The sequence below is a fragment of the Molothrus ater genome, chromosome 1, assembly GCF_012460135.2.
Source record: "Molothrus ater isolate BHLD 08-10-18 breed brown headed cowbird chromosome 1, BPBGC_Mater_1.1, whole genome shotgun sequence".
NCBI lineage: Eukaryota > Metazoa > Chordata > Aves > Passeriformes > Icteridae > Molothrus > Molothrus ater.
The window spans coordinates 129,719,356-129,739,014 of record NC_050478.2 but is presented as its reverse complement, the minus strand read 5'-3'; the positions used below and the strand labels follow the sequence as shown (position 1 = coordinate 129,739,014).

The 19,659-nt window shown below is 38.4% G+C and overlaps 1 protein-coding gene across 1 annotated transcript in view; it reads right to left on the bottom strand.

Annotated features, from left to right (window-relative positions):
- Window positions 1-7,287, bottom strand: part of RGS22 (regulator of G protein signaling 22) — a 60,124-nt gene extending 52,837 nt beyond the window's left edge. Inside the window, exons 1-3 of the mRNA XM_036378960.1 lie at window positions 7,202-7,287; window positions 6,543-6,571; window positions 3,885-3,947 (exon numbers count right to left, since the gene is read on the bottom strand). Coding sequence (XP_036234853.1) covers window positions 3,885-3,947; window positions 6,543-6,571; window positions 7,202-7,226 — 117 coding nt within the window. The 5' untranslated portion in view covers window positions 7,227-7,287. The remainder of the gene's footprint in view (window positions 1-3,884; window positions 3,948-6,542; window positions 6,572-7,201) is intronic.
- Between the last annotated feature and the right edge of the window lie 12,372 nt (window positions 7,288-19,659).

The window sequence follows — 19,659 nt, the reverse complement described above, 5'->3', positions numbered from 1 at the left end:
TGGAAAAGACAAGAGGAAACTAATGAGCATGCACTGATGCCTTGAATTGATTATTTGATGCATGGAATTATTCAAAATTATCTTCAAAGCAGTGAAGAGCCTGAACTGTGCTGCAGAGTGGATTGCTTTTTTGATTTCTGCCCTTTCTGTAATCTGTGACTCAGATCAAGCAAGATTTTCTTTGTGACAGCACTAGGTTCTCAGGACTTCCTTCTTCAGAAAGGCCAACTGGCCTAAGCTTTGTTACTTGGGCTTTAATTTTTTTCAGAATCATCACCTGCACTAAATGCTGGACCCCAGACTACCTGGAGGAGAGCTTTTACAGTGAGAACAATGTTGCAAAGAAATATTCTTCAAATCTAAAGTTGATCAAATTATGGCCACTTAGAAGATTTGTGCTGCAAGGGAAACCAACAACCAGGGACTCACCACCAAATTGTCATCTCCTGAATGTGCATCAATTGAGGCACAAGGTAGCACTTTTGTCTCCAGTGCAACTCCTTGAGGTTGCAAAGAGGAGGAGTGTGACTTCCTCAGGATCACTGGTAACTGGAAAATGACAGGTAAGACCCAGCATGGACTTGGGATGGAATGAGTAGCAACCAGCTTGTAGAGTGCAGGAGAAACAAGCTGACATTACTGTGCTTGCCTTCAACACTGAGCTGGATGGCAATTTCTGACTCCTGAATTTCCATTCCTGACTAAACATATCCTTAGATGTTTTAAGTACATGGATCAGAGATTCAAATTCTAGCCTGAACTCCTAGAAATGGAAATGTGTCCAGGCCAATGTTTCTCTTAAATCTTTCATTTTACATTAGTTACTAAGGAAGGTGTAACTCATTTGTGTGTCGTGTAATTGGTTTCTGCTACTGTGAAATCACCGCACTACTGGCAGCAAGTGCCCTCCTGAGGTTTTTTGCATTATGTGTTTCAGAAATACTTTCTGTAAATTACACTTTATTACAGTATATAGCTCTTTGGAGTACCTAGATATTTATGTCAGATTACATTGAATGTCACTATAACAAGAGGATCACTTAAGGGATACACTGTAAATCAAAGGAAAAAAAAAACATTAAAAACCTGCTGCTGTTATAGCAAGTCCCCAGTGATACAATTTTCCATATGCTAATGGTGCATTATAAATCAATGCAGAAGCAGCCCCTCAAAATAAGCATATGCTCTCCCTCATTTCTTGTATCAAGTCTCACAATATTTTCAGTTTAACTTGTTGCCTAACTACTAGCACACCTGGGTAATGCTGTTCCCAGGCAACAGTGTATAAGCACAACAAGAATAAAGCAATGGAAATTTCAATGCACTGTTTTAGTAGAAGCCTTCTGAGAAGGAGAGGGTAATCAGGAATGTAAGGTATTCAAACCACAGAACTCAAGGCATTAATAGAACTTAATCCTGAAGAGGATAAATCCTTAGGAAAAGATCAAAGAGAAAATAAAACCAATTATGAGAACATTACAGTTAAAAATAGCTAATAGAGCATCTGTTTTCATGAAGATATGTAAATATGTGGAAGAGAGACCATGCATCATCTTAGAAACCTACCAAGATTACCAGTATAAACCAGTGTTTACTCAGGAGTGACTGTGAACTCTTTTCTGTGGGCTTCCAGAGATGTCAGGAGTGCCTGGACAATTGCTGCAGTTCAGAGCTGCTGAGCTGTGCCAGGACTGTGGGCTGAGGAGCCCTCTGAGGCCAAGGAGAATTTTGGCCTCTAACAGATGTCCTGAAATTTGTGTATGTCCAAGGAGATCGAGAGACTAAAAAGGCTGAACTTCTTACCCACTCCATCCTCTGCAATTTGGGTAAAACTTGAAGCATTGCTTCCAAATAAGCAGCAAAGGCATGGAGGATGGTACTCCTGTGCTAAGAACAATCTAGTACATAGAAGAAGGCTGGGTTTAAAACCTAAGTACTCAGGCTTGGATTTAGGCAGATATCCTAAGGCAGCTGTGGGGCAGGGGCTGGGGGAGTTGAGGTGTTGGGGAAAGGGAAAAAGCCAGCCCTCTTACCACATGATTTGTTCCATCTGTGTCTCTCTAGCTTTGTATACTCTTCAGAATCTTGCAGTGTGGTGAAAGCACGTAAAGACTGAGCTCCTGAAAGAAGTCAGTATCGATGCTGTGCACAAAACTCACACTCTGACATGGAGTTAATACCTCCAGGTTCTATTTTAGGATTAAAATTTGGAATGAGGAGCCCATTCTACCATCCTTAGTAGCACAATTTCCATGCGGTGTACATTTACACAAATCTATGATGTGGCTTATAGAGACAGCTATGTCTGGTTCAATTAAGTAAGCCAAATCATTCAGTTGTGAATCACAACTGAACTTATTTCATTAGTGACCTCACCAAGCCACTTTGTAGCTCCTTTGAGGTCCAAGGAGCATCAAGAAATATTCTGCTCTCTCCTAATGCTGGCAGTGGTTCCTACCAAGCAAGCTGTAGAATGGATACATGTTCTTGTAGTGTAGCCTGTTGGACTGCAGTGCCTTAGGAGGGGAACAGGCTGCGGGAGCCACAAGTGACCCTGTGGAAAGGCCTGTGCCACCTGGCAAGGGACTTTGAGTGTAAGGCGTCAGGGCCAAGACTACTAAGATGAAGTAGGATGAGGTTGCCACATTGAGGGAACAGGACTGTACATGTGACTCTCAATAGAGTGTGGGGAGCCAGGTTAGTTGATAGGGAAAAGGAGCAAAATACAGGAGAACTGCTTAAATACACGGTACTGGGTATGATGGTCTAACTGTAACTGGATCAGCACACAGAATACAGTGTAAGGCTGCATCCTTCTTGCTGCAGATGGGAGAGGAAGAGGAGGAAGTGCTAACTTTGAAATCTTCCAAGCCATGAAGAGAAAGAGTTGTTTCTTAAGCTATAATGTCAATTAATCACTGAATACATTGCCAGAAAACTGTAAAAGGACAAACATTTGTTATGTTGTCATGTTGTAACACTGTAATAGAAGTGGACACCTTTTAAAAAAGTATTTATGTGTCTTTTTCATTTCCTATTCATATTATTTTAGTGCACTGTGATTTAAATACATAAATTATTAATTATGTAAGTTTAAATACATAAATAACCTATGGATATTGGTGGACAACAAGCTGTCCATGAGCCAGCAGTGTGTCTCTATGACCAAGAAGGCTTGGTGTACATTAGGAAGAGGACTGCCAGTAGGTCAAGGGCTCTTCAGCACAATGGGAGACATTTGAGCAGTCCAGCAGAGAGCTACAAAAGTGATTAAGGGACTGGGGCAACTTTCTTATGAAGAAAGGCTGAGGGAGCTGGGCACATTCAGCCTCAAGATGAGACAAATAAGAGGGGCCCTTATCAAAGTCTATCAGTATCTGAAGGGAGGATGATGCCAGGCTCTGCTCAGTGGTGCTGAGCAATAGGACAAGAGACAACAAGCAGAGACTGATGCCCAGGAAGTTCCACCAGAACATAAGGAAGAACTTCTTTACTGTGTGGGTGACTGAGCACTGGAACAGGTTGCCCAGAGAGGTGGTGGGGTCCCCCTCACTGGAGATATTCAGAAACCATCTGGATGTAAATCTGTGCCACGTGCTCTGGGATGACCCTGCTTGAGCAAGGAGGCTGGATCAGATGACCCACTGTGCTCCTTTCCAACATGACCCATTCTGTGATTCTGTAAATTAGCAAGAGAACATCTGCCCCCAGAAGTCCAGTTAACTGGGCTATTCTTACTGATAATAACACTGAGCAGTAAGAGTTGCTACCATTAAAATGCAGATATATGGCAAAACATAAAATTTTCCAAGGTGGATTAAGTTACTCTTAATCTTAGTAAGGCTTTTCTTGTATTTTGCAAGGGATTTCTGTAAGGTACTTACCGGAAGACTTAAAAATTCATTAAAGAAATCCACAAGCATATCATCTGTGGCTAAGCATTCTTCCTATAGAGAGATAAAACCACAAAGCATGGCTTGTAATAATCTGCACTAATATTTAAATGCACTATTGCCTCAAACAATAGTTTTTCTATGAGATATGACATGGAAGATTTTGCAAAATATTATTTCCCATTTTTGAGAATATAGTCATTGCATCACTGTTATATTCTAGTCATTGCACACTGCTAAGGTCCTTAGCAATTTAAAATGCACACATGAAGGTAAATCCTTTACAAATGAATTTACAGATAAAGCCTTCATAAACCAAACAGCTTCTAGATGCTAAAACTTTTGAAAAAATGTGCATAAGCTACCAGTCCAGAAATTCCCCACATTGTACCTTTCTCTCTTGCACCTGGGAAGAAGGGAGTATAATATTTCACCAGGGCCACCTTCTGCTCTCACCCTGCTGCTTGGGGATATTTGGGGACTAAAAGGGAGTAAAATAACCTATAATTTGGCTCAGCAAGCAAGCAGTGTATGCCATACTTTGAATCTGACAGAACTGGGAGGCTTCCTGTTGTCCTAATCAGAAGTGAAGACTGCATCTACAGGTGTTTTTGTATCCTTTCTGATGCCTGCATTTTAAATCCTGCTAACATGACACAAAAATTGTATACTAGAAGTTGAATATTTTTGCTGTTGACAAATCCAAAAGTATGGCTCCAAGTCTTACTTTTACTGACTCAGTATCTCCACTATCCCCATTCCAGTTCAACAGAGGGTAAAACTGGAACATTATTCCACTGGTCTTCAGATATGTGTCTTCAGTATAATGAAGACAAATAATATTTAATAGTTTAATTTTCCTGAACATTCTATGATTTCAGCCTTGCAAGGCAAGGAGAATGAACTTAAATTTAATGTATTTGCCAATGGCAGCAAAGGTGTTGCAACACAAATCTTTTTTCTCTTTCTGAAGTTGATAGCATTGAACTGTGCTAATGAGGAATAGCATTAAAGAGAGGTTATGCACAGGGTACAGGCAGGCAGTATCTTGATCCAAACCCCAGTGGTCTAACCTAAATGCAGATAGCTTGTGCTCAGATAAGGAAGAAATCTGAGATAGCATGCATGACAAGTCAGGACTAGACCTGATGGTGTTTGTCTGGCCCTAGTCTGCCAGCACTTATTCCTTAGCACGTGTGGTTGCTGTGGTGACTAATACAGCACAGGCAAGGTAGCCCAAGACCATTCCTGGAAAATGCTGCCAGTGCTGAAAGCAAAGCTTTTATGCCTTATTTGTATCACAGGCCCATGGGCCAAAGCAACTGCAGTGCCATGGACCTAGAGATGTTTGGGCACTGCTTAAATAGAGGAATGTACCAAAGTGTCTAAACCATTTTGAAATTAACAGAGAATCCTCTTACTAATGTCAATAGGCAATCAAATCCAGAAATATCAATTCTGCAAGTGTTAACACAATTAGGAAAGGAAATTAATTAGAAACAAGCTATAGTCAGGCTCATGTTTGGTTTGACACTGACAAAGATGAATCTCGAGATAGGACTAGATATGATAATACATGATGAAAATACTGTTTCAATTGACTTATTAAAAACAATTAATTTATTATTGGCTGAAGTATAAGCTCTTTAGGAATACGGAGGTAACATGTTTTTAATTTCCCAAGGATATAATTCTCTGTAGTCCCATAAAACAGCAAGAAACGGAAACACAGTGGTTGATTAATAGATAAAATGCTTATGATATTATTAATGTGTGCTTTATTGCTTACTGCATCTACATATTATATTATTTCCTTTGGTTTTTGGAGAGTTTTTTGTGGACAGCTTTATTTTCATTTAAAGTCAGTTGCACTTTCTTATGTGCACATTATAGGTTAGGGAGTTGCACGTACAATACTATAGCTTAGATTTTTGTGCCAGAAAGCATTTGGTTTCATTTCTTTCCATGCCATTTCTCCTGCAGCACAGTCTGAATTATGACTAGAAAAAGCTGCCTTAGAATTGCAACTGAAGGTTAAGGTGTGCTAGAAATTGGTCCAAAACTTGCGCTTTTGTTGGTTCTGTTTATGGCAATAAACACTATAAATTTAAAAAAAACAGTATCTAGAGATTCCCAAAAGCAGTATCTACACATTTATACTTTAAAATACGTGGGAAGTGCCCAAAGGCACTAAGTTACAAAGGCATCCAAAACAGGGAATAGGCAAACATCACCTGAGCTGTAACAGTAAACATGTCATTTCTTAAGAGGTAACAGACAAATATATATACCTTTCAAACAAGAAGAAAAACATCAGGGAAATCCTACAATGAGCAAAGAGCAAAGGGCAAAAAAGGCAAAGTAAGGAAATTGTTAAACCTGTCATGTTGAATCTTCCAGTTGTTTGTTTCCTTCCTTCATCCTAATTAATTTTCATTTCCATCTTTATTCTCCATAGCCTTCTGTTACTTTTTTTTCTAATTATTTTCAAACTAAGTATTCTGTCTGACAAAATTTTAAGAAATTGCTCAGTAGTCTACACTTACAAAAAAAGAATGAGAAAACAATGGTTTCCAAAATGGTTTTTTGCTTTTTTTGCTCCATTGCTGCATGATGAAAATAATGACCAAGCCTTATAAGCATACTTACTAACATTTCTTCTGTTATACACGGAGGTTCTGAAAAGAAGATATTAAATATCATACGTTATCCAAGCAGTACAGTTAATCTGGTTCAACTACAATACAACAAAAAGTAGTGAGGCATGACAACCCTCCTGGGTATTCTGAAATAAAATAACTTGGTCTGAAGAAATAAAATAAACTAAGAATATGCTGTAATGTTGATCCGTGCATGAAAAGATTAACTATCACAAGAATTATTTAAATAAAAATCAAGTATTATTTAAATATATTATTTCTTATACATAACAGTTAACTTCATGTCACCTTTCCTCTGCAAAATTGATAACTAGAAGCTTGGTGGTTTAATGAAAATACAGATTTGTATGAAACTCAAAGCTTTGAACAGTAAATATTACAAATCATGTGATAAAATTAAGAAGATCCAACTGTGTTCCCGAACAGTCAACTCTCATTCATTCTAGAATATTGTGACTTTAGTGATGCTATTTGAGGGAAGCAAAGTTCTCTCTTCGGAGTGATGAGTTCTGCCGGGCAAGTTTACACCCGGCAGTTCAAAATGCCTCTCTTTGGTGCCACCGCCTCTGAACCTGAGGCCGCCACCGTGGGGCCCGAGCCCCGTGCGACACGGAGGCGGCCCAGCGCTGCGGGGACAGTGCCACGTACCGGTGGTGAGCCTCTTGGAGCGCATCCTGCCCCGGTGAGATCCCGGCGAGCGGCGGGAGCGGCTCCTGCCCGGGTGAGATCCCGGCGAGCGGCGGGAGCAGCGCCGGGGCCGCCGGGCCCGGCCGGGGCCTGTGGCCGCCGCGCCGTTGCCATGGCGCTGCAAACACGGCCCGGGCCGTGCCCGGCACCGCGCTCCCTCAGGCAGGAGAGTCCCGAAGGAGATACCTGAGATGCAGGAATCTGAGGATGCTTGTAGCCAGAAATGAAACTAAGCACTCCCAGAATGTTCGTTTCTGCCTTGGCTCCAGCATGGAAGAAAAGGTCACGTTTCTGGTGGGGTCAGCGAAAGCTGTGTTCAAAGAAGGAATTCAGGGTCCTATATGAGGATTTCAGAGGGATTTAGGTGTTTCACAACTGGGATCTGAAAACCATCCTACCTAGCAAGTACCTTATCCCAGAACTGCATAAATCCTTCAGGATTTTTTGGCATGAAAGTTCACTCAAAGGTTCTCTGCTGCTGCTTGTTTCCAGACCAGCACTGCTTTTAGTAGCTTGGCAAAAATCCCTCTGGGATGAGTTGTACAAGATGTCATGGATGCATGAAGGGTACATGAAGGGCTCCTCTGAGAAGCTTAATCCATCAGCCAGGCTTGGGAAGTGCCCAAAAGGCACTAAGACCTTGCTATTCCCAGAAAACTGTCATTTGTGCCCCCTTTCACAGAGCAGAGTATATCCAGTTGTAACACTCAACTGTGAAAAAAAGTTGTATTTTAACTCATACATGACTTTGGTGGAATCCATAGTAAGTAAAAACAGAACAACTGCACGTGCCTGAGGACTGCAGTTTAAAGTCCAGAAGCTGATGAGTGTTAATAATGAACAAGCAGCAAATCTGTTACCATAGAGGCAGGGAAAATGGCTTCATCTCCTAGAAGCGCATGATATTTTGCACCCTCTACTCCAGATGTGCATTCCTACTCTGGGGGATGCCTGCCCAAACAAAATCACTAGTCCAGTTGCTAAATGCCAGAATAATACTTCTTCTAATTGTCTTAATGAAATATATTGTTAGCTGTGTGATTAGCTTTTGAGCTAGTGGTTTGGGGGGAAGGGGTGTCCCTTAAGGGGACAATAGTATTTCCAAAGGCCTAAAAGATAAGCTGAATAATGTGTTCTTCAAGATACACATTTCAGGCAAACATTTCATATATATATATATATCTGAAGAGCATATTCAACAGAAGTAAAGAATAAAGTTACCTATGGACAATTAAAATATCAGTATTCTGATGAAGTATTAACTGTTCTTACATTCTCTGTATGCAGACTCTATTCAATAAGACATGACAAATATTAAGTTAGCATTGAATTTCCTAGTGCTGTGTATCAGGACATATTCTATTGTCACTATGAAATATTTCAAATAGTTAAACTTAATATAAGAGAAATTTACTATATGGAAGAGAAATATGCATAACAACCCATAAAATGCAAAGTTAAACCTTTCCAACAGGTAGAAGAATTGCACTTCATTGTATTATGGGCCTAGATTGTCTCAAAACCAAACTACTTAATATGATTTTAAATGTTTAATGTTCATTCCATTCATTTTCCCCCTGCCCCTCTTTCTGATGTAAGTATAAACATAGTCTGCATTGTATAACTTTCTCCTAAACTTCCCTAATTGCTTGCAACTTTTGAAGAAAAACAAAAGAGACATTATGAATGACCCTTTAAAAAAAAAAAAATTAGAAGTGGAAAGTACAAGACAGCTCAGAAAAAATTGAATTTTGGAAGTGAGTCAATTAATAAAAATAAAATTTAAAAAGGTCCTTTTCCTCTCCTTCTGCCATCAGCTATATTTTGACATAAAACTCCTAGGTCTTTGTGCTGTTTCAACATGCTTCAAAGATTACATTTAGGATTAAGCTCATCAGAAAATATACATTGTAGTCTCTCATGGAGAATCTATCAGCAGTCATCACTTTTTCATTATCTTAGTTAACAACCCACATTTAGATCAAATACCTTGTGTGTGTGCATTCCAGCCCTGATTTTACATTGCCAGTTAAAAGTTCACCAGCTAGTAAAGCTGAGATATAAAGATCAAGCTCATTTTCCTTTTTCCCATTTTTCTTTCCATGCTCTTAATTTATTTTAATTTCTATTATTATTATTATTTTATTTTTATTATTACTTAGCAGACCTGCAGGCCTACAGGATGTTGCATAAATATAGTCAAAGCTGTGATCTATCCCAAAAAGCATCTTACCCTGTAGTAAAGATGAATGGCTAGACAGGATGGGGAATAAGTTCTAAAAAAGGAGACACCCATAAAATTTTGGACAAAATAAAGAAAAAACACTAAAATTAGGCTTAAAATTGTTAGAAATTTTAGAAAACGGTGATCTGTCAGAAGGCCATCACAGGAAGATGCTGCACTGGAAGACAAATGGAAGGAAAACATTGATTGGTCCACTTCATACCTGCTGGCATTTCCCTCCTCTGCTTATTTCATTTGGAGAACTGAACTTTCACTCAAAATTTTAATCTGTCCTCCACAAATTTCTGGAATTTATGTCTGTGAGGTCAGGATTTCAAGGTATTGCCCAGGCAAAGCAGATCAAAACTGCTGAGACAGGTTTGCCCACAAAGAACCACACATATTAGCTATGCCAGCTTGCTGGATGAACACGCTTCCTTGGGACTCAGGTATAGACAAAACATAAACTGGATTGCTTTAGTAAATCCAAATGCACACTTGTGTTTGTAGGTGCTAACCTGTGCTTGATTCTTAGCAGTGTTCATAGGGAAGTCATGAATTTTCACAGAAATAATTATGCATTCAAAAGATAGCAAATACTCATTACAAAACTGCAGATACAGCTCTAGAGAGACACTCAGGGACAGCTATTGATTTTCCATAGAAACCTCCCCCCTCTCAGATATAAGTGGGCATTTCTTGCTGTGATACCTTTAATACCTAAATATTTTTACAGAAGTCTGACTTCAGTTGAATATAACCACAGATTCTTTTTCACATGATTACCAGGGAGATTTTAGTTTTGCATCTGGTAGCTGCAATCACATACACTGAAAACAGGTGCTAGGAAACCTATTTAAATATTGACTGCAGAAGTGCCAAAGTGGGAGTCATATCGCAAGAGAGAAGCACAAGTCCAGTGTCAGATAGCTGGCCCTTAAATGCCTTAAATTATTCTGTTGGCAAAAACACAGAGGCTGCCTGTGGTGATGGTACAGCCTCTGTGTTGAATCTGATAGTCCCAGTTTACAGGCACAGTTTAATGCAATTCTGTAGCTGTCAGAAAAAATCAGTGCAAACACCTGAGAAAACTATTATTGGAAATATGAGCAGTCAAAAGAATTTGAAAAGGAGAGAAATAATATTCCTGAAGATAGTCTAGGTTAAAAGCAAAAAAGCAAGTGGTTAAAAATAAATTTGGAGAGGTCAATAGTACACTGGCCTGTATCAGCAATAGTGTGGCCAGCAGGACCAGGGCAGTGATTGTCCCTCTGTGCTCAGCACTGGTGAGGCCACACCTCAAGTGCTGTGTCCAGTTCTGAGCCCCTCACTACAAGGACACTGAAATGCTGAGAGTGTCCAGAGAAGGGCAGTGGAGCTGGGGGATGGTTTAGAGCACAAGTCCTGTGAAGAGCAGCTGGGTGTGCTGGAGTTGTTTAGCCTGGAGCAAAGGAAGCTCAGGGAAGGATTTATCACTCTCTACAACTACCTGAATGGTGGCTGTATGTAGTGAGTTGAGGGTCAATCTCTTCTCCCAGATATCAGGCAATAGGACAAGAGGAAACGGCCTTAAGTTGTACCAGAGGAGTTTTAGATTGGCTAGTAGGAAAAAATCATTCACCAAAAGGATTGTCAAGCACTGGAACTGGCTACACAGAAAAGTAGTTGAGTCACTATCCCTGAAGGTATTTAAGGGACTTCTGATGTATCATGACTTCTGATGTGTCATGTGTCACTTAGGGACATGGTTTAGTGGTGGACTTTGCAGTGTCAGGTTAATGGCTGGACTCAGTGATCTTAGTGGGCTTTTTCAACCTAAACAATTCTATTATTCCAGAAACAGTAAAGGAAGAAATGGGACTTAGCTTGGGGCTATCAACATTAGAAACCTTTAACTGGAGGAGACTTTCAGAGGGAAGTCCAAAGAGCTTTACCTCTACAGAAGTCTTTATTTGGATAGTCACTGGAGAATACTTCTTGACTTGTCCATGTTGCCAACGGCCCAAGGATTTCTAAAACAATCCTAATTTATCAGGACAATGTAGAGGTGTCTTATCAAATTTAAAGGCCTTACGTAAGGTTTGACTTCCATTTGCTTAAAATGGGTCTTGAAAAACATTAGGGGGATACAGAGACATGCCTGGAAGATGAACCAGAACTACATGCCAAGTAGTGTATATGCCTCTGCATACACACCTGCAGTCATCTGAGGTCTTTATAAATTTCTATTATTGTCTTAAGACATAACTCCTAGAGCTTTAGGAGAATTTCACACCACCTTTCCTAATTGTGGAAGGGAGTATTAACACTTAATTGAAAAAGCTATTTAGCAAAATTATGAAATAAAATTATTAGAAATAAAAATAGAAATATAGAAATTATTTAGAAATTATTATTAGAAATAAAGTAATTCTGCAAAGACAATGAAAATCAGGAAAGAATTACTAGAGCCACAGCTATCAAACCATGTACAAGATAAAAACATTGACATGGTGCATGAGTCTATAGCAAGGCAGAGATAATTTTTTGCTAGCAGCGCTACTATAGTTAATGTAGCATATCTTTCAGCTGAAACATAATACAGATCAGAAGAAACTGTGACAGTTATTTCTCACAGAGATTTCACTGTCATGGGATGTATCCAGAGTTTTGGCACTGTGTACAAAAGATTGCATTGTTATTGTCTATTATCTATTTTCCATGTAGATAAACTGGAGTCATGGTTTGTAATACATTTTGGCTGCGCTAACTTAAGCTTTTCCAATGTACAACCACTTCCTACTTCTAGTTGCGCAAGTAGATTTCATGACTTTTTTTTCTGGGGTTACTCACAGCTTGGTTTATGACCGGTCAGTTTCTTGACCATGCCTTAACAGGTGTTCCAGTCCACCAAAGATCCAATGCAAGAGGCATAATGAAGAAGCTCCAGCAGGTAGCAATAGCATAGCCAATAATATCAAACGTCCCCTAGCAGATCATCTGCTGGCAGTAAGGTGTCAAATAGCAACAAGAAACACTAGATGCATGCATGTGTTCCCTGTCTTGCTATCAAGCAGGTGTAAACAGCAGCCCCCAAACCCAGATTCCCCAGCTGAGTTAACCAAGTGAAATATTACTGGTGCATCAAATCTGGATAGCAGCAGTGCTGTTTGAGATAAAACATCTCACTGACCACCAGTTCCCATCTTTTTGTTACATTGTTGTGGCTGCTGTAGAGATCCATAATGAAATAGATTGGGAGAATGAGCAAGTAGAAAAAAAGAATTAGGAGGAAAAAAAGAAAAATATTCCATGTTCCTCCACTTCAAGAACACAGCAGTGTCTACTCAACAGGTTCTGAGAATTATATGAGAATCCATAACTAGAAGTGCTCCTTAAGATTTCAATAATGCTTCAGAAAAGCATCCAAAAATTACAACCATCTTATTTTGTAGGTTTTTTTGCTTTCCTAACTACCTATTGCTCTCCTAGATTCCAGGAGTACCTAGTTGAAAAATAAAGAATGCTTTAAGTTATCAAATTCTCACCCAGTCTTCATTAAACGGACTGAAAATAAAATAAAATTAAAATGCTGTCTGTCATTCTGACATTGTTTCAAATATGTTACATGGGAATACTTAGACTTCTCCAATTTGAGTCTGAAAAAGTTAATGCATTTCCTTTCTTGTTTACTAAAGCCTTAAGAACATCATTTAAGTATGCATAAAATGCATACAATGTTTTTCCTGTAGTCATTTAAAAATCGTAATAGAGGAGGCACTTTTATTCATACTTCATGAAACCATATTGGATTTTATTATCAAATATATTTTCTGTACTTGGGGAATAAAGTCCAGAGCTTGCACCTTCTGAAACTAGGAATTCTGAAATGTTTCAACTGCAACACTTGTGTGAAAGAGTTATGTTTTGTACTCTAGACTGGCATGGAGACCCTTGGATAATCCATGTCCATGGCTGCGAGAGGAACTGAGCCAGGAGGCATTGTAATTCCATGATCTTGCTGTAATTCAGGCCAGTCTGTAATTCCACAATCTTGCTTGGTTGCTGTAGTAGCTGGCTGTGGGCCCAGCACAGCTTCACCTTGTAAAGGAGGCCCTGGAGAAGTAATACCTGGGATTGCTTCCCAGGATGCCCACTCCTCTTGTAGGTCTTGGTAAGCAGCTCCTTGGGGCAGGAATTATGGCCAGCGCTGCTTTAAGCCATTCAAAATATTTTGCATTTGTAACGTTGAGTTAATTTGTATGGGTTAAAGAGGGAATGAAAACTAGAGTTCTGTTCTGTAAGAAAAACCTTTGGTGCCCCCTTGTGGTATTTTATTATCAGCATTTAAATTAAGGGCTATTTTTACGGAGGAAAGCAGTTCAACATTAGGATAGTTTCACATTTAAGTAAGTTAATTGAGCAAAGCATTTCAAGAATTAGTTTGTTTTATTGATATCCATTCTGTGTTGTATGACATTCTCCTGTACTACTTTATGAAAATTATTTAAACCAAGGAAAAAGTCCAGAACGGGAACTTACAGTGTCCCAGTGAGCATTTCTGTTCGGAGCAGAAAATGGGACTCATTGTACTTTCTCACATTATGCCTATTTGGGATACAGAGTCTTGAACATATTCTTAACAGAAACACTTCCAGCAGAAATGCTGAAAGGTAACTGCATCCCAGTAATAGGTTTTGTGCATCACAACAGAGTACACAAGGGCAAAAGCATAAAGGAAAATGAACACTGAAATTGCAATATTTATGAGAGTGCTGCTTTTGTATAAATCTTTTCAAAAGAGGAGAGAATGTTTGCAACAAAAGCAGAACTCATTTTTAAAGCCAAAAATGTTGCTATGGCTGCCATGTCCAGAGCATCTAATCTACCAAAATGTGCACCAGGAAAATGTGATGTGTTCAAACCAGAGGAAAATTTCATTTTGTAGCCCAGTGGTCTAAATATGGTCTGGGTACTGTGGTACTGAGTCCTGGCAGAACAAAGCACTTGTAGGAAATATGTTCTTCAGGCCCCTAATAATGTATTACATCCAGGTCAGGACTTTAGGAACTTCAGTATCTGCTCAGTGAACATGAGAGAAGAGTTCTCCATTTAGGCATCTGCAGCGCTTTAGGATGATAATTAACATTTTTGCTGAAGTGGAAGACTGCTGAACAACTGCTGAGTATCTCAGCAATAATTTTGCAGCTCCAAAAATTTTTACCAAACATTACTATAATTTATCTAGGGCACTACTGCTTCCCAACTAGTTGTCCCTCATTTCCCAGTTACTATCCTCCTACCACTTCAGCTGGTTCTAGTCATGACACAGTATCTAAGTTTACGTAGTTTGTGGAAATAGGTTTTTCACTATGAGTCCAGAGTGAAAAGCATCAGCTGAAATACATGCATGGTTTCCACATCCCATTTGCCTACAGAGAGATTAAATGGGCCTACATCATTAAGACACAAGCACTGTTGCAGAATTGCTTTCAGAATGAGTGTTAAAGCACAGAAGGGGAAAAATAGAGGGGCTTTTAACACTTGAACTCCAGTCTTCAAGTCAAAAGTCTACTTTTACATGAAACTTTGAGTGTTTGACACTGCTTCTAAGTTCATTTAAAATGTCATGCCATCAATCTTTTCAGCTGAAGGGCTGGTTTCATTACTACTCATCCATTAGCACCCAGCTCAATAAGGTCTTACTAGCAGTTAGGCTTCTGACAAGTTTGGGTAAGTTCTAACACTCTCCAGAAGCTTGTCAAAGAGAAAAAAATGTGTTAAGTCTTTTTTAATGGGTATTTCAACTAATCAGAGCTCAGAAGATAAGAAAGTGAAAATAAGCTTTGTTTTTGTTTAACTAAAATTAAACACATCATTCCCAAAAAGCAGTCAAGTTCTGCTGCAGCATCTGACAAGTGGTAACAGAAATTGCTAGATATTTTGCATCAAAAATCCCATAAGATTCAGCACAGACAAAAAATTTGCACCTGTAAAAATATAATATAATCACATCAAATACTAAATCATTGCAAGACTAAAGCAGAGAAAGAAAAAAGCTTGAAGCTTAGAAGAACAAAGTATGAGATTACACATTTAAGGTTCAGTAGAAATTAATGGAAAAAAATTTGGATCTTTCCAAAATTTGTGAGAAGAATATGGGAGTACTACACCAAGTGATTGAACTGTGACTGTGCAGAAGACCTATACAAGAAATGCTTATCTTAGTATACATTGGTCAAAGTATTTCTTGTAGAGAAAAGAAAGCCATATTATTATTTTAGTTCTTCAGGAGGTTTCACTTGGGATACTGGTTGAATTGAATAAAAGAATAGATTCCAGTAGAAACAGTGAGGAGGGAGGAGTTGTTAGACACAACAGTTGCTGTTGGATTGTCTTAAGAAATGAGAATAAATTCTGAGGATTTTTGTCAGTGAAAGAACAATCATAATACTGGGGAAGTTTAAGGGAAGGATTAGATATACAGAATAGCTATTTTAAAAGCAGTGCTAAAAAAAAGGCAACAGGTTAAGTGACTAGTAGAGCAATCTGGAGTAGGTCACCAACATGGTAATGGGACACTATTCTAACCAGTTTTAAGACAGAACTTGAGGAGTTGACATAAGAGCTTGGCACTAGTTTCCAGGAGTCCCTTTCTAATCTGACACTGCTATATTTCTTCATGTGCCTATGAAAACAGAAATAAAATAAATTACTTCTTGTATTAAAATTAATCAGCATGGCCTCAATTGCCTAAAGTGTTTCAAAGAGTAACCAATACATGGAATAGGAAAATGATCTGACATATGGTGTTGAGCTACTTAATTTAATGACCAAAATTTTATCATTTTTGGCTAGTTAGTGATAAAACATACTAACATTCCCTAGTCTATAAACAATTCAAAGATTTATAACCATTTTTTGCCTAAGCTCTTCCATACTTGTCACCAAGGAAAGAATGATCAGAGACTTAAGTAATTTCAATTTCCTTCTCACAAACCACTTGAGGTTTATGGTTGCTGCTCCAAAAAAAAAGATTTATGAAGTAAAATTCTTGCAGCAACATCTGTCAGCAGCAAAAGGTTACTTCCAATAATTCTATTTTGGAATTTAAACCCACAGCTCTGGCTCAAACCATCATGGTCAAAAAACTAAATTAATTCCCTGGGCATTTGTAGGCAATGCCACTTCTCCCACTATATAGATCATGTCTGTCTGAAGGGAAATGAGGATTGCAAAAATAAAATTTACAGCAGCCCAATACTAACCCAAATATTATCTTGAACACTATCCCCATGTTCCAGAGGGAAAGACAATTCACTCTTCCCTTTCCAACAATCTGTTATCAGTTTTAAGAAGAAATCTTGAGCTGGAGAATAACTGTGGGTAGGACATTTTAGAATGATGTCTCAGATTTTAGCTTTTATATTTTTCAGAGTCTATGCTGCTTTAGTGTGTGGGTCTGGGCTTCATATTAGGGCATAGCAAGCTCTCTTCACAGAGTAGGGAGACAAAATAATTCCTTCTCCAGCTGGGGACCCAAGGACAGCTGATCCAAATCTCAATCCCAAGAGCATAAACAACAGTGGACTGAAGAGTGAAAAATAAGGACGGGATTTCATGGGCTAAAGCTGTAATTAGACAATTAACTCCAATGTGCAAATGGACCAGAACTTATAAAAGTGTGAGACCCCACAACTGGTCATCGATTTTGTGACCATTTTGGGTTCACCTTGGGTGTAGCCCTGGCTGGGCTCTTGGGCTGCCCAAGGTGGATCTATTGATGCCTCCTAATAAATACCTACTTTATTCTTTAGCTCCATCTAGTCTCTGTTCTAGGTCAGCCTACACAAGGCATCAATAATACTCTTGATCATTGTCATTTCTACTCCAGGAGTACTTTTGCATCCTTCTTCTCTGTGCTAGCCCTCAGGTCTCCAAGAATTAATTCAGCCAGTAGCGAAACAAACACGAATCCCTACTTGTAAACTGCTTTCTGGTTGACATTTTTGTTTTGTTGGAAGAGACGTGGGGTGGGGGGGGGGTCATTTTCAGGGTTTAGGGGTGGTGTTTGTGTGCTGGGGTGGATTGTTTGGTTTTGTGTTGGATGTTTGTTTTTTTTATGGTGAACTTAGGTTCTCTTTTGCTGTTTCATCAAAATCCAGACTCATATAGCTTTGTGATATGTGATGGAGACTAATTGAGAGATACAGTATAGAGGAAAAAAGCATACTAACAGGGACTCTTTACTGCCACTCTCCTGTCCCCATTACTTAATTTCTGTCAATAAAGCAATCCTATAATTAAAGTGCTTTGATTCCTTTCACCCAAATTATTAGAGACTATTAGATACTTATCATATACCTTGTGTTCTATTAATGTGTAGGTAAAGAATAACACATCACTACTTTATTTCTCCCCTGTGTCAAGGAACAAAGCTGATTTTATTTTAAAAGAAATTTTTTAAAAATTATCACTCTCATAGAGAATACATTTACACAGAGATGGGAAGTCTGGCTTCTCACTTCCCCCACCTCTGATAAAGCAGTGAAGACCACAGAGAACACATTTCACTCAGACAGCAGAGCATAGATTACTTTTGTAATTGCCAGATTACATTTGTGATAGACCCCACTGAACAAGAGATGTGTCAAGAAGACATTTTTGTGAGATGGATCTAGAAGGAAAAAAAAGCCAAGAAACTTCTAAGTACACCAAAAGAAGAGAAAAATATTTTAAATTGTGAAAGAGGACTTAATTTTTTTTTCCTTTCAAGCTTCTCCTTGTTGAATAGCTGCTGTAGACATCAAAAATACCACCTTTAAAAACAAACAATGCCTGTACCAGAACAAATTTACTCTCTCTATAAGCTTTGGAAAAACTCACAAACTCATTACCAAATTTTTTCAAATGGAAAAGATATTTAATAACTGATTCTTAAACTGAGAACTGAGTTCTGTATGGTTTTCCACTTAAGGGTACCTATTTCAGGAATACTTTCAGAACTATTGAACCCCATGCATTCCTGAATTGTGCTGCAGCACTCCACAGCAGAAGGTGAGCTAGATACTCTCACTGCCTATCATAACTTTCCAATAATTTTCAAGAACTCATTTAAAGCTTTTTTTTTCAATTGAGACATTTTAGAGATATTGGTATTTAGCAAAGGTAACATGCAGTGATGACAATAGCAGTCAGAAGCGTTATGACATGCAGTACTTATTCTGCATTGTGTTTACTACCATCCCCTACTTTATTTGGTAATTCAACAGCAAGAAACAAAACTAATCCGAATTTTTATAAAGATAAATGACATATATTCAGATTCTTGTGTAATAGAACTTCCCATCTAGAAAGCTGTTCATTTTAACTTTTAATAGAAAGTATTAAGCATTTCTAGAAAAAGTATAGTTACTTACTATACACCTAAGAAATAAAGAATAAATTCAATGGTTCTTCGAACCGAATTAACTTTTAAGTAGACCTTGAACACCTAAAGCTCTAAACAATTAGAGAAATATAAATATTTTAAAAATTAAGTAATTTAACCATTATCCCACTTGCAGTCTCCTCCTCCGTAATGAATGCCCTTTTTCCTAAACCAAACCTATGTGCACATACTTCTATATTCCCTACCCTGCCCCCAAATCCTTTGCCTCAATTGTTCCCTTAGAACAGACTGAGCAGTCTCCAAGTTGCTACCAGTCTAACCTAAGAACAAGGCAAAGGCTCAGCAAACACAAATATAAGTATGGAATTAAAGTGCTGATACTTATATTAATTAAACGTGAACTTCTGGCAAATATATCGGGTTGACTTTTTCCTTAACAATAACATTTGGTTAATAGAGTTAGTGTTAAAATTTCCTTATCATTTCATTAACCGTGTTGTCTCCCCTCCTTCCAAATGCAATGAGAAACTACTATGCTAAAAATCAAGAATGATAAAAGTACTAAACAAATTAGAGATCACAACAGTTAGAGGTGAGAACTAAGAAGAGATATTTCTAGAACATCCTGAAGTTGTTATCCTGGTCCATTTGGCTTAAACATCCACAGATTGTGTAAAAATAAATAAAGAAAAAATAAGAAAAAAATCTTAGGGGTTTGTCATTTTAGACACTAAAAATAAAGAGATGTGTGAATAAATATTAAAAGAGGCAAATATGAAGCTTATGGTTTACTTGCAAAGTCTTCTTTTGGATTGTTTTTTTCTA